Below are 24,943 nucleotides of genomic sequence, written 5' to 3' on the forward strand. Positions count from 1 at the left end.
CCCTCTACCAGTACAACTTTGTGCTGCAACATGTAACTGGTAGTAATCCTTCCCTTTAGACTAGGCTCCAGGGATGGAGTGGGCAAGATCTCACCATCCTGAGATTTTGGGATCCCTGGCAGCCTCCTTTGCACTTCCTTCTGTCCTTTACCTGTTGATGGGTTGATTGTTCTCATAACCAGCATAACTACTGATGCCATTGCACACCCCATTCCCACTCACATGCAATTAAATCCACTCCAAGGGCAATTGCTAGTACCTAGGACTAGGTCTACACTGTGAAGGTTTGGCAACAAAAATGCTGTCAACATGCTAAAGTTGCCGAAAGTGAAAACTGGTCAAACCGTTTTTTCTGCCTTCCATTGTCAACATTTCATGGTCACATTGCTAGCACCCTGTTGACAGAGCAAAACAATGTGGGTAAGCATCCCACAGTGCAGTATTGTGAGAAGGCAGAGCTGATCCTTTCACTTCTTGGGATTCCCTCATGCCTCTGTGAGCGCTCCATGCTAAAGAATGTCAAAGCAGAACAGCAGTCTCTTGAGCCCCTTCCCCAGCAGCAGCAGTTTGCCTGCTGCTGTGTTCCTAGCAGGGCAGAACCACAGCATTCCAATTATTTGCTATTTGTTTGTTCCCCAAACAGAGCAGCTTATTCAGCTGCCAGATACTTCCCAGAGCTTTGGAAAGCAAGAAGTGCATGCCTGCACGGTAGCAGAGATCACAAAACAATGAGCATAGCCATCAGGGAAGGTATTGTAGGATACTGGCGGAAGCCACTCCTCTCAGCAAACAAACAGAGCCAGTGTGGACTCTCCTTTCTCAATAATAAAGGGAGGGGAAGAGAAAAATGTGTCTCGCATAGCTAGAAGTTTTTTGTCGCTAAAACCACATGGTTTTTCCAACAAAAGTCACATTGCAGTGTAAATGTTCACACTGTTTTGTCACCAAAAGGCAGTTTTTGGTGACAAAACATGTCAGTATAGACAAGGCCTTACTGCTGACAGTCCTAAGAATATCCAGAGCAGTTTATAATTAATTATGATAACGATGTTGGAGGGAATATTAAACTTCATGCTTAAGGACATAACCTATTGCTGTCAATTACAGACCAGGATGAAAACTAATGCTGTGCAAATTATTCCACATCTATCTCCTATGGGATTCTCACACCTTCCTCTGAAATATCTGGTTCTGCCCTCTCATAGAGATAATACAGTGAACTAGCTGGACCACAGGTCTGATTCAATATGGAAATTCCCATGTTCCTAGGACTCCAGCCTTCTATGGTGCTACCAATCCTATAGTGCGGGGTTAAACCGTCACCATTTAAGTCAACTGGAGTTTTTGCCATTAATAATGACAGGAGTAAGATCAAGTGCTCGAATGTAGGCTTGAAGAGAAGTATAAAAATAAGCAGGCTATCAGTGACAGCTAGGTGCCTAAATACTTTTAAAACATCTGGTTTTTGAATGTTAAATGCTATGGGTCTGATCCAAAGCCCACTGAAGTCAGTGTCTTTCCATGTACCTGAGTGGGCTTTGGATTAGTCCCTTAACTTCCAGGGTTCAGTCATTTAACTAACCAACTTTTCAGTTAGAAACTTGTGTGTATGCAGGATATACTTCATAAACAATACTGGGAAAATGCCTTCTTTCTCTTGGTGCTTCATCTCTTTCCCATACTAACATAGAATCATAGAACTGGAAAGGACCTCAAGAGATCATCAAGTCCAGTCCCCTGCCCTCACAGCAGGAACAAGCACCATCTAGATCATCCCTGATAGATGTCTATCCAACCTGCTCTTAAATATCTCCAGAGATGGAGATTCCACAGCCTCTCTAGGCAGTGTCAGTGTTTAAACACCCAGACAGCTAGCAAGTTTTTCCTAATGTCCAACCTAAACCTGCCTTGCTGCAATTTAAGCCCATTGCTTCTTGTCCTATCATCACCGGCTAAGGAAAACAATTCTTTTTGTAATACCCTGTGAAAGGATCCATTAGTCTGGTCCTCTAGTTACTGGCCCCGTCGGGCCTCGTAGGGCTACTCTCCTGGCTGCCATCACGAATGCTGCTCCAATTGGCTGGGGCGGTATGTAGTGGAGGGAGGGAAGAGGGACTCAGGCCCGCCCTCTCTCCGAATCCTGACCCAGGGCCCTAAGGTCAAAGGGCAGCTGAGCCTCCCCCTGCGACCTGACTGACTGGGTGCTGCCCCTTAACTCGTCAGTCTGCAGGCTTACTTCCCTAGCCCTGCCCTGGGCCGCTTCCTCCCCCTCTTGGCTCACCAGGCTCCATGTCCGCTGGGCCTTTCCTCCCGGCGTCCTGGACGCACCACGCCCCTTTGTCTGTGGTCTCCTGCACTCTGGACCTTTCCTGTCCTAGTCCCTCTTCAGCTCCTTCTTCCTTTCTCTGTTTATTCTCCTCCTCTCCTCCTGCATCTTTGTCCTCCCCCAGTGTCTCCTCTAGCCCTTTTATTCCCCTGGCTTCTGCCCCGGTTCGCCCTTTGGCGTCCCCACTGACGTTACCCCGCCCACAGTCCACGGGGGAAGTACTGCGCTGCGCGGCCACGCCTCCCTAGTCGGCCCCAAGTGCACCGGCTCTGTCAGCTGGGGCGGCATGTGGTTGCCCGGCAACACCGGGTGGGTCATCCCCTTGTGCAGCACCACCGGCGCATGCGCCAGGCCTCGCCTCCTGGTATTCCCCCACCCCGTTTAGTGAGCCTGGCGTTGAGCCGTTCTGCTGCCCCGGCTCAGTCACGCGGGGCAACAGTTTCCACCCCACATTGTTCTGCTGCCTGTCCCCCATAAGGAGGGAAGGGCTGCAAGTGTGGGCCTCTGCTGCCCCATCACACACCCTTTTACATGCTTGAAAACCACTATCATGTCCCCTTTTCAGTCTTCTCTTTTCTAAACTAAACAAACCTAATTCTTTTAGTCTTCCTTCATAGGTCATGGTCTCTAGACCTTTAATCATTCTTGTTGCTTTTCTCTGGATCCTCTCCAATTTCTCCACATCTTTCTTGAAATGTGGAGCCCAGAACTGGACACAATACCCCAGTTGAGGCTTACACAGCACAGAATAGAGCGGAAGAATGACTTCTCGTGCCTTGCTCACAACACTCCTGTTAATGCATCCCAGAATCATGTTTACTTTTTTTGCAAAAGTGTCACACTGTTGACTCATATTTAGCTTGTGGTCTGCTATCACCCCTAAATCCCGTTCTCCAGTACTTCTTCCTAGACAATCACTTTCCATTCTCTATGTGTGAAACTGATTGTTCCTTCCTAAGTGGAGTACTTTGCATTTGTCCTTATTAAACTTCATCCTATTTACCTCAGATCACTTCTGTAGTTTGCCCACATCATTTTGAATTTTGACCCTATCCTCCAAAACACTTGCAACTCCTCCCAGCTTGGTATCATCTGCAAACTGAATAATCGTATTCTGTGCCATCCTCTAAATCACTGATGAAGATATCAAACAGAACCAGTGCCAAAACAGACCCCTGCAGAACGCCGCTTGTTATGCTCTTTCAGCATGATTGTGAACCACTAATAACTACACTCTGAGAATGGTTATCACCAGTTATGTACCCATCTTATAGTAGCCCCATGTAGGTTGTATTTCCCTAGTTTATTGATAGAAAGGTCATCCGATGTGTCAAATGCCTTACTAAAGTCTGTTTCCTATCACCTTATTATCTTCCAGATGTTTGCAGATGAATTTCTTAATTACTTGCTCCATTATTTTCCCTGGCACAGAAGTGGAACTGAATGGGCTATAGTTTCTTGGGTTGTTCTTATTTCTCTTTTTATAGATGGGCACTATATTTGCCTCTTTCCAGTCTTCTGAAATCTCTTCCTGACTTCCATGATTTTTCAAAGATGTTAGCTGAAGGCTCAGATACCTCCTCTATCAGCTCCTTGAGTATTCTAGGTTGAATAATCTACTGAATAATCATCAGTCCCTGTGGTCATTTTGTGGACCACATTTTCCTTTACAATGTATAAATCCAAAAGGACAAATTCTGACTTTTATTATCAGAAGCACTCAACACATAGAATAACAAGACTGACACATGGAAGTAAAAGAAGCAAGAAGATTCAAAATTAAAATGACCACAGTGTCACTGAATCATAAAAATTAAAACTGGGAAAGAGTTCTTAGGACTAAACTTGCATAGTTGTACATACCTGAATATGTCTGGATCATTTAAACAATCCAATTGATTTCATTGGTCTATTCCTATGAGAAAGTATGGCAGTTTACGAAACAGGTAATTTAAACTATCTTGTTACCATTTTTTTTCTAGTGCCTTCTGTATTCCCATTTTGATTCATGGGCCTCATCTAGCTGTCTGGGCTTGCATCACTTCTTCAGGGAAGCTACTCTAATCTATTTGTTTTTAGAGATTTCCCCTATTTAGCTCCGTTCAGTGTAGACTGTGCATCGTATTTAGAATACATAATCACACCATATCCTTTACATTCACTGAAAAGTTGTACACAAGTATGCAGGGAGTGAAAAAAGTCACATCTTTAATAAAACCAACAACGTATTTGCTTTTGTTAGTATCATGGTGGCCAGGAAATAGCAAGCTTTTTACACAGACTGACTCATAAGGGCCTGGGGAAAAGACAGTCGTTTGGGTTACCAAGAGTGTAACATAATACCAATGGCTTTAAAATATTCAACTCTTAACATGAGTAAAAAAAAATTGTGATTCATATTCAAAATGTATTCCTTTTAGGACACATTGCATGGGTCTGGTTCTTCTAGAAACTTACAAAGCTTTGATATGTTTTAAAAGCAAAATGGTTTCCTTTTTATTTTTTTAAAAAGGGTGAAAGAGGCCTTCCTGGACCACCTGGATTGACTGGAGAAACTGGAATAGGAATGCCTGGCCCAAAGGTAAAAATGCCAGTTATACAGTATACTGTGCATGCCTTTGTAAAAGAACAAAAGCAGCAGCAGCTAAATGTATAAATCTGTCATATATCATCAGGTAAAGTATGATAAATGCTGAGGTTGTGGTACCTGCACAGTTATTCAAAGTACTCATACATTTTAAAAAACAACTTTTTAGCACTGGCATAATTAAAACATTTTGGGAGGCCTTACTGTATTAAGTCTATGAATGGCTTGTATATGACTGTGTTCTGCTCTATGAGGGAGGGTTACTACTGTTCTTCCAGGTACTAAAAATCCGTGAGAGATTTAGTTTCAGTGTTTCACCTTAATACAACTCTAAAGAGTTACTCCCTTCTGGAGTGGTTTGAAGATACTGATTCAGACTGGGTTTTCCAGTGACTAGGAGCCATAGGAAGGACATTTGATATAAAAGGATAAGCTTGAACTGACACAGGGTCTTCATTTGGATCCAGAAAACAGACAGGTCCTTCTGTCCAAGGACCCCAACCTTTGCGGAACAGTTTGAAAGATTTTGACCAACTTGGGTCCCATAAGGTTGATGGCTGACCTCTTGTAAGCTTTTAAAATGCATATAGGGACTTTTATTTTGTTCATTTTTGTATGTTCTTTTTAATGTTTTTACAATAAGGATAAAGGTGCTTGCTTAGAAATCATTGTTTGACACTGGTCTTGGCTCTCAGAGAGCAAGCAAAGCACAGGCACTGGCCTTTAGACACCTGGGGATATTGCAGTAAAATGCCAGTCAGGAAAGATAGATACACAGGTCTCTGTCGAAGAGCGGTGACTGCTGGGAACCAGAAACCTGAAGGCTACGTCTACACTGGCCCCTCTTCCGGAAGGGGCATGTAAATTTCACGAGTCGTCGTAGGGAAATCCGCGGGGGATTTAAATATCCCCCGCGGCATTTAAATAAAAATGTCCGCCGCTTTTTTCCGGCTTTTAAAAAAGTAGGAATAAGACCTACTTCAAAGTAGGAATAAGACCCTCCGGAAAAGGGCACTTTTTCCGGAGGATCGGGGCCAGTCTAGATGCTCTTTTCCGGCTTTTTTAAAAGCCGGAAAAAAGCAGCGGACATTTTTATTTAAATGCCGCGGGGGATATTTAAATCCCCCGCGGATTTCCCTACGACGACTCGTGAAATTTACATGCCCCTTCCGGAAGAGGGGCCAGTGTAGACGTAGCCATTGTGTGTGTCTGGATGCCAGTTACATATGTTAAAGTGGTTTTAAGCACATCAAAATAACATGTGATAGATGGGGGAAAAACAAATGGTCTGGCAGCACTTTATAGACTAACAAAACATGTAGATGGTATCGTGAGCTTTCATGGGCACAGCCCACTTCTTCGGATGACTGCAGTTATGAGTTTAGGATGTGAACACCCAAAATAAATAGGAGAGGGGAAGGTGAGGGGGGAGGGAAGAAAAAGGAAGGGAGGTGGGAGTCAGTGAGCAGAGGGAATCAGTAAGTATCTGAAGATTGGGTAGTTAAAGTAAGCAGATAAGAATCAAAGTTAATAGACAGTATCTTTCCTGGCATGGGAGTATACACAAAGAGCTGTTTGCACCTTCAATGACTGTTAAGTTGGTAGTGTCCCAACCAACTTTCATCGTGATTGAGTCCATTAGCATGTGAATTGAATTTGCGGATGAACTCTAGTTCCAATCCTTCCCTGTGGATCTGGCTTGTAGAACTGGTGTGTGACAAGACAGCTACCTGGAGATCTTTTAGAGAGTGATGTGGAAACAAAAGTTACAGAGTTGCTTACCCAGTTCCTTAACCAAAAGAGGGGTTAGCAGAGGCTAGGGCCGAACTGAAGCCTGCCTCAAGATTTTCCGGTGGAGATCTGGCTTGGGCCTGCAGCAACAGCAGGGCCCAATTACAACAGATCCCACAAACAATAACAAAAATAAACCAACAACAAAGGCTAGGGTAGCAGTGATAATAAAACACGAACAGGTTTCAAGCGAGTGACACTCTGTCAGGCCCTCAATCCACAGGACAGGCCAAGGCCTCACCTTTAGCTGCTCCAGCCTGTGCTAGGGAGAAGGAAGCTCTGCTTCCCAGACCAGTAGGCCCTAACAGACCCGATGGGGGAAACACCGCTCTGTTACTGGTGGTGTATGCTGGGGCTGGGCATCCCTAAGCTCCCTTGGACACACACACAAACCGGATTTTACACAGGGGTGGAGTAAAAATATTGGGGAAAGGGAAAATCCAAGCCCTCCCCGAGGCACTGGACCGCAAATGGTGTTATTCTGTTGTTTCATGCACTGTCAGGCACAGCCTATATAAGTCTAGGTGGTGCCTCTGGACCTGACTAGGAAAAATCCTGTCAAGTCCTGCCGCGGTCACCAAATCTGTTATCCCAGAGTCTCAGTAAGAAGTGGACTCTTTTGAATTAATTTAGAATTTAGGATAAGGGATCTGACTGATGATGTTAAATGCTCTGGTTACCAGAAGGGAGGCCCCTGACACCGTATCTAATCACCAGTTATCAGATACTGTGACAGGGGCCTCCCTTCTGGTAACCAGAGCATTTAACATCATCAATCTGATCCCTTATCCTAAATTCTAAATTAATTCAAAAGATTCTGCTTGTTTCTGAGACTCTGGGGTAACATTTCCTTTACGTATATCTGATTTGTGTTCATTGATTCTTTCCTGCAGAGACTGTCCAGTGATAGATGTGATAGATGATTATAAGTAAGGATATGGTTTGATCATGGAAGTCACAGATTTCATGTTGACAACTTCTTCCGCTTCAGTCCACTGCAACGGGGTTTGGGTTGTGGCTTCAGCTCTGCTGTGATCATACCCTGATTTTGAACATTTTCACCATGATTGTTCCATGAATTTTGCTTCATTTTACCATGACAAAATCGTATCAATAGTTATAAACAATGATTAGAGGCAACCTATTGATGTATTGGATTCTATATGTGATGTGGCAGTAAAGATACCCCATGATCTCTGTTGTAGCTTTCCATCCATTTCTCCACACCGTGAAATTGCACCAGTTCCACTGTCTACTCAGTTTTATGTGTTGGCAGTAAGGGAGCCGACAGCCATCCTAGGACTCTGAGCAAAATTGTGGGGCTGGTTCCACACTCCCAGAAGGGGCAGGGCCTCGGATAGAAGGGGCAGGGCCAGGGCAGCCAGCCCTCAGCGCTGCCCGGAGTGCACCATGCCAGCTCTCCCCTTCCCCAAAAAAACCCTTAGAGCTGCCTGGAGCATGCTGCGTGGCACTCCAATGGCAATTTAAAAGGCCCCGGGGCTCTGGCCACTGCCAGCATCACAATAGCAGCAGCTGGTATTCCTGGACTCTTGAGAATTTCCAGGCTCTGGGGCAGTTACCCAACTTGTCCCTCTCCCCTGTCAGCGGACATGGTTGCCAGGGAGGTGAGGAGATTAGGATTTGCCTTACTACAGGTTGGATCTCCCTGGTCCAGTGCCCTGAGGACCTGATTGGTCCCAGATGAGAGATTTTTCCAGACCAGGGGAGGTCATTTCTGTCCCCCCTGCTGCCAGTCCCCACTGCCCCCCATAGGCTTTCTGGCATCCCTGCAGCCCAGCTGAGCTACACACCAGCACTTAACCCCCGCTCCCTTCAGCAGTCCAGCTGAGCCGTGCACTGGCTCCCCACCCCTCCTGCAATGCACCAGGACTCCCTGATCCTGGAAAATCCATGGTCCTTCTGGACCACAGATATTATTGAACAAGAGAGTGCTGGTTTATTGAGGTGCAACCTGCATTACATTCAGGTAAATTAAACACTTCCACAGAGAATGTTTGGTTTAAAAGTGTTTATGCATTGCACAAATTAAAAATAAAAATGCTTTTCAAAATATATCTGTTTGAAGGGTGATATTGGCTTGACAGGAAGACCAGGCCCTCTTGGCCCACCTGGAGCTGGTGAGCCAGGACTACCGGTATGTTCTGTGTTATGATGGCTTGGGGATTGGGGCAGAAAGAATCACTCTGAAGGCCACATCTTAACAAGTATTTGCATGCTAACTTATGCCAACTCTTCATTTTTAGGGTAATTCTCTCTTACACATGTCAAATTGTCTATGACTTGCATCTTCCTTGGTTATTTGAAGAATTTATCTCCAATTTGTTATCTAAAATCTGTTTCTACAACTTAAAGTAATTGAAAAATGGCTCCTTCTTACCCAAAAATGAATCTGCTCATGCATGTATTCAAAGTCACATTTGCTGATGTATAGTTTTATTGCTTTTCACTCCTCTTAGTACTGCAAAGCCAGCACAGCTAAGATAGAAGCATCTAAGTTCTGTTCCTTCTTGAGGTTTAGCAACCCAATTCTTTTGTTACATTTCAAACAAGTGCATCTGTGCAATCCCCCTAAAAGCGTTCAGGTTGAATAGGTTTCCCTAAAAAATCATAATTTGGTCAGCAAAACCAACAACTGATGAAGAAGAGAGCCCTCTTCCCTCCGTAACTGGGTTTGTAGGGCTGTCAATGAGGAATCCTGCCCTTCTTCTCACATCTCTCTTTACCTGTAAACTGAGCTCACTTGAGGCAAACCTGGAGCCTACTTTACCATTTTTATAGAGTCACTTTTTGGAGTAGAACTGATCTTCAGAGTCAAGTGCAATCCTTTCTCTAAATCAATGTGGTTTGTTATGCTGTTCAGTGTACTCTGGGTAAAATTCTCCTCAGTTCATTGAGGTGACACCCCTGTAACCAAGAGGAGAATATAGTCCAACATGATTCAGAAAGAAATTTGTAAGAATAATGTTATACAACATTTTCCCTTTAAAGTAAGAAAGCTGTATTTGATGAATAGACTAATCTCAGCCCAGCTTGAATAGACGTTCATGCAGAAGAATGAGCACTTCTTGTAGAAGGGTTCTGAATCCAGAGGGTAAACAGCTTTAATAAAAGTCATAAAACTAGAAATAGTCAGTTAGTAAATGTGTCTTTTTCATTGCCTATGCTGGTTACCCACACTGCAGGTAGCTACATGGGAAAGAGCAGCATCTGTGAAGGCCGTATAACCTGTGCATGTAGATGCAAAAAGGTAGGGAAAGGACAGAGACTTGTCTGTACCCCCATATGCCAACCACCATAGTTGTACTGGTGCACCAGGAGACATAAAATGTACTAGGTATTGGACTGATGTCACTCATGGCATCCCCCTAATACAGAGAAGAGATTATAGGTCAATGCATTCTTGTTATGCATGTTGCTCCTGGCAAAGCAATAATAAAAAAAACTCTATTCAATATTAGTCTCAGGGCCAGGTTCTGCATTTGACTCCATGCTCAAAGTTCTCACTGGGAATGCCAATCTGGAAGAGCCACAGAATCAATGTCCTCAGTCATTGGTCCACTTCTTTCTTTTGTGGTTTCTGCTTGCTTTACCTCATTTAACAATAAACTGGCTCCAGCCCTCCTATAAATTAACTGGAAACTCTTCAGGCACATCATATTTCTGAATTTTTTTTTGGAAAATAAAAATTACAGATTAGAAATTACAAGAATTGAAAGGTGTAGTTTCTATTTTATTATTGAAGGCAGTAGGATTTCTCCACCTAAAAATTAAGGATAATTCTGAAGCTATACATGGGACCCTTTCCAAGCACAGTTCACTTCTATGGATTCTACTCTACAGAAATACTGAAATTTGGCATTCTGTGCCTGCCACTTTCCCAGGATGAAGTTGAGAGGCAGACAGGCATAGGGAACCATTGTCTAACAAGCCTGATATCTGAAAATTCTGGACCTGTCTTAAGCACAGATCTTTACCTTCTTACGTTTGCTAGGCTATGCTCACATTAGCAAGTATGCTTTTGTTTTGCTCATACCACAGAGTCATAGCTTTCTTCATGAAACCTTGTTCCACATTATTTTGTGTGGCCTTTAATCTAGTTCACCTTGGTTATGTCCCAGTGTTAATAAGCATTAATAATAATAACCAAAATGAAGAAAAAGAAGGGGAGGGAAGAATTAAGATGAGTAAAGAGAAGGAACTTTCAGTGACTCATAAGTAAGCTACTAAAGATAATCCTGTAAAACATGTTATAGCTGCAGGCCAGAAAGCTCTCTCTCTTGATTTATTGTGACTATCACATTACTGTATTATTTTAACAGGTTATAACTATGTACCAAATTCAAAGAGATATTTAAAGATCAACAGCAAGGCTTATTGCTCTTTTATCAGTTTGAATAGTTTATATATTTTCTAGACTTTTTAAAATGTATTTTAACAGGGGCCACAAGGACCTCAAGGGATTCAAGGAGAAAGAGGTTCACCAGGTGAAGGGCTTCCAGGACCAAAGGTACCATAACAGATAGTATATAAGGCTTGATCCTGATCCCATTTAAACCAGGGGCACCCTTTCTATTTACTTGAATGCGTGCAGGACCAGACCTAAGGTGAAAAATTTACCTAGTCAAACTGCGTAGCTTATTTTGAGCTAAGGGTGAAGTGTAGACACACCCGTAGAGTACAGGCAGAGGGCTTAAAGAGTTCACCTGTTTTACACTTTTTGTTTTAAATGTGAAATGAGTCAGTTACGGTTGAGGTATATCCTAAAGAATTAACTCCCCTCCCCAAAAATCCCCAATTTGATCCTGAGCATAGTTAGGGGTGATCATGGTTTGTCAGACGTTGGTTGTGTTTAAGGGAGTGGTGAAAAAATCATTTTGCAGGTATGCCCCCAAATGCTAATGTTTTCCCTTCACTCAAACTCTTGCATTTTATTTAACCCAGTACTGCAATAGCTGGGTTTCATTTTGGCTGGTCATATCAGAATAATCACTTTAATTATCTCAATTTCTGATATCTATTTCAAAAAGAATTATATATGTTCTCTGATGTTGTTAGTGTTGATCACTTATATTTATATAGCAAAGAGAACCCACAGAAATGACTGAACTACTCCTGAAATAGAGCCACTATCCAACAGTGCCAAGCAACACTACACAACAGGTTAAGGAAGTAAGAATGCATCTAGCTGAAGGTAGAAAGGGAATTTAGATAAGCAGAATGAATGTATTTTAACCAAACTGGAATTTGGCCAGGACAACAAAGATTAGGACTCCTGTGCCTACAAAAATGCACTATATTTTACTGCCAATTTGAAATAAAGCCAAACATGTGTCAACAGATTCTATATTATTTGTATAATCTCCAATCCTGTTGCCAACTGTGTCAGGTCTCTAACATTAAATCATGTATTTTAGAAGCTGATTTGTAAATCTAAAACTATACAGTTGCTTCTTCTGTGAGAGCTTGTTTGTTAAAAGATTAGAGTTTGATCAGAAGGAAAATGTATTCAGATATCCTACAGGCCTGTTCACAGGAATTTCTGGGGAGGGGGGCGGGGAGCAAGCTGTTGGAGGGACTGGTGGCTGCCCTGCCCTCAGGGCCCAACTCCACCCCCAGTCTCTGTCCTGGGTTCGAGTTGGGGAATCAGCCCCAGACTTCCCCTGGCCAACCAGAACACAGAGGAAGGAGTCTGGCTGTGTGCTGCTTCTGATTTCCACTGGCCAGCCAGAGCACAAGGGAGGGAGGCTGGCAATGCGCCACCTCTGCCTTTCCCAGACCAGCCGGAATCAGCCCCATGGCAGACCATAAAGGACATGGGGGGGATGCGTTCTCACCCTTCACACCACCCCCCTGCATACGGGCCTGTAGTAGGATAAAGGAATGTTATCTTAAGCAGGAATTTTTTAAAAAATAAGGAAAATCTAAAATGAAAAATTTTATTAATAGCGGAAGATCATTAGTTCTATTGATTTCACTATGTAGAAATACGATAATTTTATCAGCTGAGTGAAGCTCCTATATGTTTTAATAATAGAAATACAATGAAGTTCAATCATTTTCTATCTTATTAACTTGCATTTTCTTTAAGATCTTTTGTAGTTAAACTTTCTTTAAAATATTCCTTTGGCGTATGACAAACCCCTTTTCATTAGTACCCCTTTTCTATTCCTAATCACCTTCCATTTCCATCATTATGCTTGGCTGCCATGCTGAGAGAGCCATTTGCTACACTCAAATTATTATACTGAAACAACTTAAAAACAACCAATAGTCTTGCAGCACTTTAGAGACTAACAAAAAGTGTAGATGGTATCATGAGCTTTCGTGGGCACAACCCACTTCTTCAGCTGAAACAGTGACACATTATGGACTCAGTGCTGAAATCCTTATTCAGGCAAAACAAATCCTGTTTACTTTATTTCACCAAGACTACTCCCATGAAAAAAAGAAATTCAGGCACTGCCTTCTTCTTCTTTCTTTTGATTTCCTTCATGATGCTACCAATAGCCTCTCTGATTTGTACTGAAGAGAGTAAATAAGCATGGATTGCTGAAGTTAACATCATTTTTTTCATATAGGGTGAGCGCGGGTTTGATGGTCCTAAAGGACCTCGTGGCCAGCCGGGCATTGGCATAAAAGGTGAAAAGGTGAGCAGTAAATATGTCAGACAGTTAACCAACTACAAAGGAATCTGAATGCAGTGGGAGTTGATATTCGCTACAAAAGATGTAATGAAGCAAAATGAATAATTTGATATCTACAATAGGAACTGCACAACACTAACGTTGTGGTGAGATTTATAGCCGATAAACTGCCTCAACCTATTCTAAAATCTCTTTGTAGTAAATGTGAGATGGAACAAAAAGTGATTGATTCTGTGGGAAAGTTAAGATCTGGGGGGTGGGGGGGAGACTAACTGTTGTTTACAACAGCTGAACCAGCATGAGCTAAGATGTATAAATGGACTCTTTAGAAGGTGTAGAGTCAGAACCTCAGCTGGTATATATTGAAGTAGCTCCATTGAATTCAAAGGAGCTATTCTCATGCACACTCGCTGAGGATCCAACCTAAATTGTTTCCATATCTTCACAAAATAAGCAATTGTACTTTGTTCAACAGGGTGAAGTTGGCCCACCTGGTTTACCTGGGCCTATTGGGTTATCTGGCATTGGGATTCAAGGAGAAAAGGTGGGATTTTCATTTAAAAGGGTTTCTGAAATATTGGGGGAATATTTTACTTTTAAAGATTAATTGTAAAATCTTTTTAGGGGGTAGAAGGACCGAAAGGACCACCTGGTCCAAGAGGGCCACCTGGACAAGGGCTGCCTGGCTCAAAGGTAAGGAAATTCACTGATGTAAAAGCAATGATGAAGTTTTCTGATTTAACATTAAATGTCACTTATAAGAAATGGCTTAATTTTATGGTAATTCTTAATAAAGATTCAGCTACAGTAAGTTATTGTACAGGTTGAACCTTTCTAGTCTGGCAACATTTGGGATCCAGCATGATTTTTGTTAGCCAGATGTCCACTTACAATGGGCATAACCAAGTTTCCCGTGGTCCCATAAGCTTTGTTTACAGCCACCAGTCCTAGCTCTCAGTGTTCTGTGCTGTTATTTAGCTCTAATTTCCCCTAAATGTCTTCTAAGAGCCCAGTAAGCAGTGGAAGTGTTGGTAATACTACTAGACAATATTGACCTCCTGTGGTTCTGCAAATTCTCTGGTTCTGCACTGGTCAGGTCCCAAGGGTCCCAGACTAGAGAGGTTGAGCCTATAGTAACTGACCCTAAGCCATTGGGAGGCTTTGCTAAACCCCACTCAACTCTATGTACCTAGCTTCTTTTCATGGCCTACTGCTATCAAGGAGCCTTTTGGGACTCTATACACCAGAAACTCAGGTTCTGTTTCATACTTGATTGTCCTTACATAAACTGCAGGCACGCTTCCCGTCTCTCCAGAAAAGTATTTTATGCTTGACTGCACAGCGCACCAAGGCCTCAAGCAGCTGCATCCCTCTTCCTCACTACATTGCACCCCTTCCACAACTGCATGTTGTTGTCTACAGACTGCCTTCTGTTCTTGTTGCTTGGGCTCATAGTTTCTCCCTGTATTTCATCCAATACCAGACATTTAGAAAAGTTAGAAAGCAGCACAAGCTTTAAGTAGGATCGCATTCTTAAGTGTCAAAATTGAAGCCCGGAGTTCATCCAAATGATGGAATTACTGGTGAAAGTGGTCACCATGAAAGCATTTGAGACAGGTTTAATGGGGCTTTATAAATAGAAAGATTGATGAGCAAGAAATATGGGTGTGTAAAGGGGTTTACTCAACATAAGAACACCTCCTCATGGTCAGCTGTGGCATAGTGGCAGTGTCCCATATGGTACCCCCTACCAGTGATCGCTATATCTCTGCAGTGGTCTCTTCCGCAACTTGGCCCTCTGGCCAAGTCACATTTTTCGTCCATTTTTTCTGTAGTAACAGAGTCCAACTTAGCTATAGTCCAGTCACATCACAACAGGCATTCCATTGGTCTCTGGGCTCTGTGGCCCTTTATGCACCTCACCTCAGCACAGTGGACTCCAACCTTTTTACACCCAAGTTAACTTTGGATTTAAGGGCAATCCAGGATCTACCCCCACCCTTTCCCTGAAACCCTGTCCCCTCACTCTATCCCCCGCCTTGGTCGTTTTCCCCCAGTTGCTCTGCTGTACTACCAAAGATTGTGTTCAACTAGGAGAGTTTCCAGGATCAACCAGACAATTGCAATCAACTTGTTGGTGTCCACTTCCTTAGGGAGATTTAATCAACCTTCTTTGATAGTTGTGGGAGAAACCAAACACTTCCATCTTCTCTAGAATCCAGCCTAGGAACCCTGTAGCGGTTAGCCAAGATCTACTCCCTCAGACTTCTTGCTGCTTCCCTGGATTGCTGCTTACCTCTTCTATCCCTCAGGGAGCAATTACAAACTTTCTTCTTCTGCTTGAGTTTTATAGTGCAGCAGACTCACCTGCTGTCTATGAATGCCAACCCCTCAACAGCACAGATAAATTCTTGAATTAGTCTTTCACCTTTTCTAGTATTTTAAAAATCGCCATTTTTTTATGGAGACCCAGTTTCCTGATGCTCTTACTAGTTGTTGCAGTGAAAATGTTGATACTTTAAGGCCTCTACGTTTTTCATATAAATATCTCATATACTCAATACTCCTATGGGAGATGATCAGCTGTTTCCTGGACTTTGCATTGCCAACATAATTCATCTTTAAGTTCACAATAAACAAATTACTATTTAAGCCACAATGGGCAGTTAAAATTCTAAGTAGACCCACTTCACATTCTCTCTCAAGACCTTGGAGTAGATAAGCATTTTTAAATCTTGGACACGTTTCACAGAGTCATTTTCCCTTTGTTTCCTTTTGCCCGGATTTCCTGCCATTCCTCGCAAATTCATTTTTAATTAGATTTCTAAATTCCAGTTGAATTAAAGGGGGCTCTAAATCAGCTTGCTCATGTGTGACACCATTATTTGCCATATGGTTTGCTAGCTCATTGCCCACTGCACTGGAATCCATGCTATTACTGAGATTGGACCCAACTGCATCAATTCTGTTAGTAGCAATATTTCATTAAATATTTAATTTCTGCTTTCCAAAGTGCTCTTTCTGGTCATCAGTAGTCTTTATAAGGGATCAGACCGGATGGTAGCTGGCACACTTCTATAACCAATTTAAGGCCAGCATTATCCAAGCCTGTTTGGCTGGCAAAACAGCTACAAAATTGGATAACTTTCTTGAGTGATGGAATTCAGAACCATGAGCATACATATGGCAATAGCATCCCACTTATCAGCAACCATACTGATATGCCATATCTTGCACATTTAACACTCTTCCCTTAATTTTATTATACAACTTCATATTTATCTGAAGAGGTATAATTTTCCAATTATGATGCATTTTCCCAAAGCAGTAGACTTTATCCTTTTTTCACTAAGATCACTTATCCTCTCTTTAACCTACTCTTGTCTTACACACTGACCACTTAATTCCTCGCATTCCTCACATATTAGCTGAGTGTTTACATCTTCTCCATTTCCAGTGACTTCAGCCAAAGAAGCTAAATCCTAAATCTTCATTTTTAAAGTAATTGGAATTTCATCCACAGCTATCTACAGTACACACAGCAGCCCTGTGACGAAAAACACCACATACAGTTTGCAACACCTGAGCTTGGACTGAGTCAAGTTTTCACAAATTTGTTTTTGATGCCAAACTAAAAGTGTGGCACCCATTCTCAATGATTTGTCTTATTAGTGTTGTGAATAGCATTACCACTGATTTCTTATCTGCACTACAGGCAGTTCCAGAAATGCTTCTAAGTAATTTGATCTGCCTTTACATTTACCTCTTATGTTGTCAATATGATCCTTCCAAGTGAGCTTGCTGTCAAATGCCATGCCTAAAAATTTGAAAGCTTTCAACTATACTTGTCTCTAAAAATATTATAAATTGTACCTATTAAGTTTCCTTTTTGTGAATATTATTCCCATAGTTTTATCAATTGAGAATTTATTTCCCCATTCCACACACTTCATTAGTACTTCATTTGCTCAAACTATTTTGTGGTTTCTGGTTTTGGTCATATGGCACAGTAGTCAGCAACTAAAGTGATGCCTATTCCTACACATCTTTTTGAAGATCATTTATCAAGATTTTGATTAAGGTAGAACTGATAACACTCTCCTATGAAGTATCATTTATAAGTGTCTATACACTTGTATAAACTTTCTGATCTGCATAGTTCTTTAAGAAATCTCTCATCTGCTTGTACATCCTTCCTTTTATACCCAGAGTAGCCACTTTCTGAAGTAAACCTGTCCTCTATAATATATCATTTTTTCAATATCCAGAAAAATAACTATAAATTATTAAGTTCTCTTACCCTTACACTATGATCAGGTGTGTTCCTTCCCCTCAAACCCACTCTGCTTGGAACCTATGAGTCTGTTTCTCTCAAAATATGAAACCAGTCTTAGATATCATTTATAATATTTCAAATATGCTATAAGGGCCATTAGCCAGTATGCATCAGGTCTGGATTACAGCTTGCCTGGTTTTCTTACTGGAACAAAAACCACATGCTTCCAGCCCATTGGGTCCTCACCTTTCTCTCAGAGACTACTGTACAGTTATAGTACTACACCAAGTTTTCCTTCAGGTAGGTATTCACAACTGTTTTCAGCTACAGAATTGCTGGCTTTATAATCACCACCCAGCTGAATTTCATTATCAGTTAAGCCTGGCTTTGTCTCTTGCCGATACTGCCAGGTATATTAATTGGTTCTCAGGTGCACACTAATCCCTTCAGGATCCCAATCACCCCATCATAAGGTCCCAATTCTGAATTCTTTCTCATCACTAGGCTTTTGATATGGGTTAGCAATCTCTGTCCAGTAATAAGAAGTAAATAGGGAACAACGGAGAGCTCCTCACATTTGGAATGATTAATAGCAGGGAGATGCTCTACTCATTATAAAGGAGACAGAAGAGGAAAGTATATTTGAAAATCATATGTGCTCTCAAAATATCTGCTGTATTATTTATAGATCTTCAACATTTATTAGTTCCAGTGACAAGTTTCCCAAGAGAGCAGAAAGTAGACTATGTGTAGGAGAATCTAGCCCTGTGGGTAAAAATCTTAAAGTTAGGACCTCAAATAATGCATTTTTATTATGCTGAATCTCCTTTTTGTAAATATAAGCTGCCAAGAAAATGTCATCTTATCTTTCTGATGTTAATGCTCTTCACAAACATTTTCTATTTAAGGGTGAACAAGGCTTGCCAGGAGAAACTGGAGCACCAGGAGAAAGAGGTCTTGGGGAACCCGGTTCAAAGGTATAGTGTTAATAAGCTCTTTCCTTGGACTTGTACTGCTAAATTACTAAGCACTTTTGAAAATCCCACCTATAAGCACTAAAACATGGAATTAAGAGCTAAAGTTTAAGCTCCGATTTTTTTTCAAAACTTTGGCCACTATCATTTAATGATATCCAAAAATGTATGTTTTAAAATATTAGCACTATGCATTAGTATCCAAATGTCATAGGGATGAAACAATCTAGATATTTAGCCAATACTTAGGCTTTCTTGTTTAGATCTTCTTCAGCACAGGTTATCCATATCAGCAGATCCTGAGCACCAAAGGGAGAGCCTTCACAAAGAGCTATTATTCCAGAGTTGCAGACTAAATAGACCCTTGACTCTGCCCCCAGCTAGTACACAGGAGCTGGCACAGAGTGGAAAGTAAGTTATGTCAGCCAAAATATTTGGCATGACTTATTTTCCCTGTAAGGGGCATGGGTGAACAGCCTGAGCCATGGAAGCTAATGATCAAACCAAAAGACCAAATTTGGTGATGAATCCTGGTCATGTGCCTCCCAAGGCCCATTGAGTATATGCTAAGAAGACTTTCTCTGTGACATACAAGGGAAACAGCAGCCAGATTGTGACTGTCAGTGTATAAACTGTGTGAAATCAAAATCAGTCATTGGTGAACAGATTAATACAAAATATCTAGCTAGACCAGCTTGGAGTTTTTTAGTTTACAAATGTTTATCTGAATCAAAAATTACCACATTTAATCTGAATCCCAATATATAAGCTCAGATCCTTAGCTGGTATAAATTGACCCAGCTCTGTGGAACTACACTAATTTATATGTTGTTAGCTGAAGATTGGGCTCATCATGTAATAACATAAAAACGGCCATACGGGGTCAGACCAAAGATCTAACTAGCCCAGTATCCTTTCTGCCCACAGTGGCCAATGCCAGATACCCCAGAGGGAGGAAACACAACAGGTAATCCTTACATGATCATTCCCCTACTACCCGCCTCCAGACAAACAGAGGCTAGGGATACCACTCCTACCCATCCTGGTTAATAGCCTTTGATGGATCTAACCTCCATGAATCTGTTTAGTTCTCTTTTGATCCCTGTTAAAGTCCTAGCCTTCACCACATCCTCTGGCAAGGAGTTCTACAGGTTTACTGTGCGATGAATGAAGAAAAACTTCCTTTTGTTTGTTTTAAACCTGCTGCCTATTAATTTCATTTGGTGACCCCTAGTTCTTATGTTGTGGGAATAAGTAAATAATTTTTTCTTATTCACTTTTTCCATACCAGTCATGATTTTATAGACTTCTATTATATCCCCACTTAGTCTCCTCTTTTCTAAGCTGAAAAGTCCATGTCTTTTTAATCTCTCTTCATATGGGACCTATTCCAAATCTCCAATAATTTTTGTTGCCCTTTTCTGAACCTTTTTCAATGCCACATCTGAGATGACCACATCTGTATGCAGTACTCATCATGTGGGCATACCATGGTTTTATATAGAGGCAATAAGATATTCTCCGTCTTATTCTCTATCCCTTTTTAATGATTCCTAACATTCTATTTGCTTTTTTGACCGCCGCTGCACACTGAAAGAAAAATCTTTCGTCCAGCATATTCCATATTCAGCTAATTTATGTGGCAGGATTGTTTATGCAAAATTTGGTATCTGTAAATAATCGTGAAGTATGACTTTATTTTGCATAAACAAATCCACAAACAAACAACCTCTTCAAAATATAGAATACTTACTTTTAAAATATGGACATGTTTCTGTTTATCTCCAATATTTATTTATTTCCAATATTCATTTCAGGGTGAACCAGGATCTTCAGGGTTTGCAGGCCTACCTGGTCTTCCAGGGGAAGACGGAGCCCCAGGACAAAAGGTTTGAATTTCTTTGTTCCCTACCTTTCCCTTCCTGCCTCAGCTCACCTATTGCCCACCCTTCCTTCATACTGATAGCTGGCCTGATCCAGCAGAGAGTCCTCCATGGAGCCTGGGACAAAGGGATTGACACTGCTGAGGAAGGGATGACCACTTCGCTCATGGGGAAAGGCAGATCCATGTGCAATAATGACCTTACACATGTACATTGAAAAGCCTCCATGAGGTCCTGTAACCAGGTATACTCACCACTGAGTTGGGGGATTAGCTCTCACCAGGTCTGGTAGCCATTCCTTTGGTTGCTCACACCACGGATCATGGTTTCTCTCTCTCTCTGGGGACTCAGAGACAACGTCTAGACTGCAGCTCTATGCTGTGTCTAAGGAACACGTCCACTTTTTCAGAAAAATTTCTGAAAAAGCAGACGCGTTCTTTTGCCATCCCTGTAAACCCCATTTCATGAGGAAGAAGGAATGGCTCAAAAGATGTTTTTTCCAAAATTTGGCACCTGTAGATGCGCCAAATTTCAGAAAAGCCTCTTTCAAAAGAAGAGCAGAAAAAGATACTCAAATTGTGTTTTTCAATTTGCATATCATTTTCGACTTTTCTTTGTAGTGTACACGTAGTCAGGGTGTTCTCTTTTTGTGACTCATCCCTCCATCCAGATCACTGTCCAGTCCTCCCCTTGCAGGATATCAAAGTCCATTGAGACAAACAGTCTGTGCCCCATCCTAGGCAGTCCTCTCTGCCAATTCCAAGTCCATACCACCTTCCCAGTGGCTGGTATGGAAACATGTACTCACCCATTACTCCTGGTTTTGCCTTAGCAACCCTGTGCCTAACAACCAGTCTGCTCAATTCCAGTTACTCTTGCTCTTTCCTTGGACCTCTTCCAAACTAGCCTTGCCCAAACACCTCTGGGTTGGCCATCATTTCAGAACCAAGGTGCTAGGGCTTATGCTCTCTGCTAGGTTTTATAGTTTCCAGAGAGTGATTGCAGATCATCTCCTTGCAACCCCCTTCTTTTTTCTCTTTTGGGTGGCACAGATTATAGTTGCCACCAACTATTGCTCCTCGTCACTCGGTGATTTAGTCTTCCTTTGCCCTCTGTCTTTCAGGTAATGTACAGTGGCTTTTAATAATGCCCTATTTATGCATTGTTTATATTAAATAACAATGTATTTTGTCACCTTCAGATGTTTAAATTCCTCAGAAAGTTTCTCTTTTCTTTGTCAAAGTCCTTAGATACCTACAAAGCTCATCAATTGTTTCATTCACTGTTCAGAACCCATATAGTCCATCATTGGGTCTATTTATAAAGAAATTGTTCCCATTTAAGCCACAATGGCCAGATAGTGCTCTACAGTAAAACTCGTTATTAGGTGTATTCCTGCCCTGTGTATGCTGTTAGCCTCAAGTGTAGTAGCTGCCTTCTGCTGGAAATTTCCTGGCTTTATACACACTCAGCCTCTCTCTGCCCAGCTCGGCTTCATCATCTATTAGCCTTTATCAGTCCCTGGCTGTCCTCTGGGTTAAGGATGTTAAATTTCCATTGACTACTCAATTAGTTGATAAAGGGGGCACTCACTGTGCCTCTCTTTTTGAAATGTACAGGAGCCACCCACAAAGCAGTCCCCGCTGGCACCAGTTCCCCTCTTCGCCTCTTCTTTAAAATGTACAAGAGCCGTGGGCAGCTCTTGTACGTTCCAAAGGGAGAGGAGCAGCAGTGGGACTGGCCTGAGTGGGACTGTTTTTTTTAATCCCCACTTGCACAGTTTCCCCTGTTGCCCTCTGTCTCGGCTGCCCCACATGTAGAACCAGCTTTTAACCCGGTTCCCCCCAGCAGCTGCCTTTCTCTGATAGAGGTAGCAAGGGGGGGGGTGACTAGTTGAGTTCCTACTCGACTACCCAATAAGCATTTGCTGGATTTTACCAGTTGTGATGTAACTGTCAAAGAAATGTGTGAAAAGATGTAGCAGACAAAGTCCCATTAAATAAAGTTCTTGGGTTCAATGTTTCATTTATGCTATTGTCAGTCATGTCAGTTATCAATAATATTAAGTTATATATTTTCAGTCATGCAAATGGGCATTCAGCTCTTTGACTAGTTGTTCTGTATTTTGATGTTGTTTGGATCTTTGGTTTGAAAAGGTTGCCAACCCCTGACCTACCACAATGGGAAGACCCCTCTAGTTGGCATAGGTAGTGTTTTATGCTGAAGTGCAACAGCATGCCATAGCATTTTCAGTGTGTAAACATACTGTAAGACACTCAGTGCTCAGTCTCTCTTGTTACCAGCTTGGGTAAAGTACATTATGCAAGTGGCCATCTAGTGGCTAAACTTATAATACACATTGCATTATATTTACCCTGTGTTTAAAAAAATAATGTACTGAGCATGACATTTATCACCAGAAACATGTCTTCTCGTGCATCCCTGCAAGAGCTCATAAATGAGGCTGTATGATCACCTCAGACCCCACTGAAGCCAATGGGAGTTTTGCCATTGACTTAAAGGGCCAAGATTCCACTCTTGCTCCTTCTGAGCTGCAGTTTATTAAAACTAACTCAGAATTTCTCTTATAACAAATGTGTATACAAACTGCTGAGGTATCGCTCACTCTTAGTAAGCAATACAGGACTTGCCACCTGAGTATATAGTTTCTGTGACTAAAGAGAGAACTTCTGTCTCCAGCCATACAACTTAAAAATAAAACTAATTAAATTACAAGTAAATTCAAGTGTTGCTTTGGTGGTGGTGGTTTTTTTCATCACAGGGAGAGCCAGGGATACCTGGTCTTCGAGGTCCTGAGGGTGCTCCAGGAATTGGAATACAGGGTGAGAAGGTAAGAATCCTTTGTTAAAATTAAAGTTAACAAAAGCAATGCTCAGGGAATCTAGGTGGAGTACAAATAGATTCAATGCAGAAAAAGTGATTTTATGACTGACATTATGAAACAAACTGACTGCAGAGCTTGTTTCAGTCTCAGCCCCATTTAAAAAAAAAAGTAGTGAAATTGATAAAATACAATCAAAGGCAAGCTTTCATTTTGGAGCTAGGCAGCCCAACATTCCAGTAACAATACAACATGCTGCTACAGACTAGAAGCTGCAATCCTGCAGATCTTCAGTTATATGAACCCTCACTCAAATGAGTAAGGATTATTCCAGGTGTGGACAAGACACAGCCAGCCAAGCCATTTGAGCCAGTACGCAGCTCACCCCGCTGTGCTCCCACCTCCAGGCCAATCAAGACCCGGGGCAGGGAAGTGCGAAAAATCTTCCCCCTCCTTCCACACTACCAGGGGTGCACAGCACCAGAGGGAACTGCCAGATGTTCAAAACAGTTGGTGGTTCCCTCTAGGTCTCACACACCCCGGTAGGGCAGGAGCAGGAGACTCCATGAGCTCCCCTGGCCTCAGGGCAATTGGGACTTGGGAGCAGGGGAGCGCACAAAATCTCCTCCCCCCACCAGGTGCGTGCAATGCCAGAGGGAACCGCAGCTGTTCAAAATGACTGGCAGTTCCCTCTAGACGCCATGTGCCTGGGCTGGGCAAGGCGGCAGAGGCGGGGAGACCTCACATGCTCTCCCACCCCCAAGCCAATTGAGGCCTGGGAGTGGAGGAGCACATGAAATCTCCTCTCTGCACTAGGGGCATGCAGCACCAGAAGGAATGGCCAACTGTTCAAAACAGCTCCCACAGGGGAGCACACAATCTCCTTCCCCTTGCATGCAGTACCCAGAGAAAGCCACCCCTTCTGCCTGAGGCCCCACCCCTTTCCACGCAAGGCCCCTCCACCACTACCAACATTGGTGAAGTGGCCTCCCTACAAAAATTATTGCCCACCCTTGGATTATTCAAATGGATGTTGGGCCTATGTTTGCATGATTTGGATGCAGGAGGATAAAACACCTCTGATCATTTTCTAGTAATCCCTCTTGACACCTGAAAAAAATGATGCTGACCATGCCTGGATGGAGCCACGTCCAGTGCTCTGTACATAGAAGAGGGTCCCCATAACAATACATTTTAAAGGCTAAGGGAAAGTGAAAATTGGAAATTATGGTATCCGATGAGTTCAAAAGGTTTCCTCTCTAGGAACTATATTAGGATGGTGATAAAGAAACAGTTATACCTGTGGTTGAAACCTTGTTGCCAGAATTTCAAACATTTAGGTTTTCTGAACTTCTATCTTGTGTATGTTATTGTTAGAACTATGTTCTAATAATAAGAACAAAAGAACAGTCATATTGGGTCAGACCAAACATCCATCTAGCCCAGTATCCTATCTTCCGACAGTGGCCAATGCCAGTTGCCCTAGAGGAAATGAACAGAACAGGTAATCATCAAATGATCCATCCCCTGATCCCTGTTTCCAGCTTCTGACACTAGGGACACTATTCCTACTCATTCTGGCTAACAGCCACTGATGGA

At 42.3% G+C, this 24,943-nt stretch overlaps 1 protein-coding gene across 1 annotated transcript in view; it reads left to right on the forward strand.

The window, feature by feature from the left end:
* Positions 1-24,943, forward strand: part of LOC102444776 (uncharacterized) — a 100,448-nt gene that overhangs the window by 36,012 nt on the left and 39,493 nt on the right. Inside the window, exons 12-20 of the mRNA XM_006110461.5 lie at positions 4,839-4,907; positions 8,791-8,859; positions 11,164-11,232; positions 13,304-13,372; positions 13,845-13,913; positions 13,994-14,062; positions 18,554-18,622; positions 20,437-20,508; positions 23,285-23,353. Coding sequence (XP_006110523.1) covers positions 4,839-4,907; positions 8,791-8,859; positions 11,164-11,232; positions 13,304-13,372; positions 13,845-13,913; positions 13,994-14,062; positions 18,554-18,622; positions 20,437-20,508; positions 23,285-23,353 — 624 coding nt within the window. The remainder of the gene's footprint in view (positions 1-4,838; positions 4,908-8,790; positions 8,860-11,163; positions 11,233-13,303; positions 13,373-13,844; positions 13,914-13,993; positions 14,063-18,553; positions 18,623-20,436; positions 20,509-23,284; positions 23,354-24,943) is intronic.

This window comes from Pelodiscus sinensis, chromosome 7, assembly GCF_052426305.1.
Source record: "Pelodiscus sinensis isolate ZL-2025 chromosome 7, ASM5242630v1, whole genome shotgun sequence".
Lineage (NCBI taxonomy): Eukaryota > Metazoa > Chordata > Testudines > Trionychidae > Pelodiscus > Pelodiscus sinensis.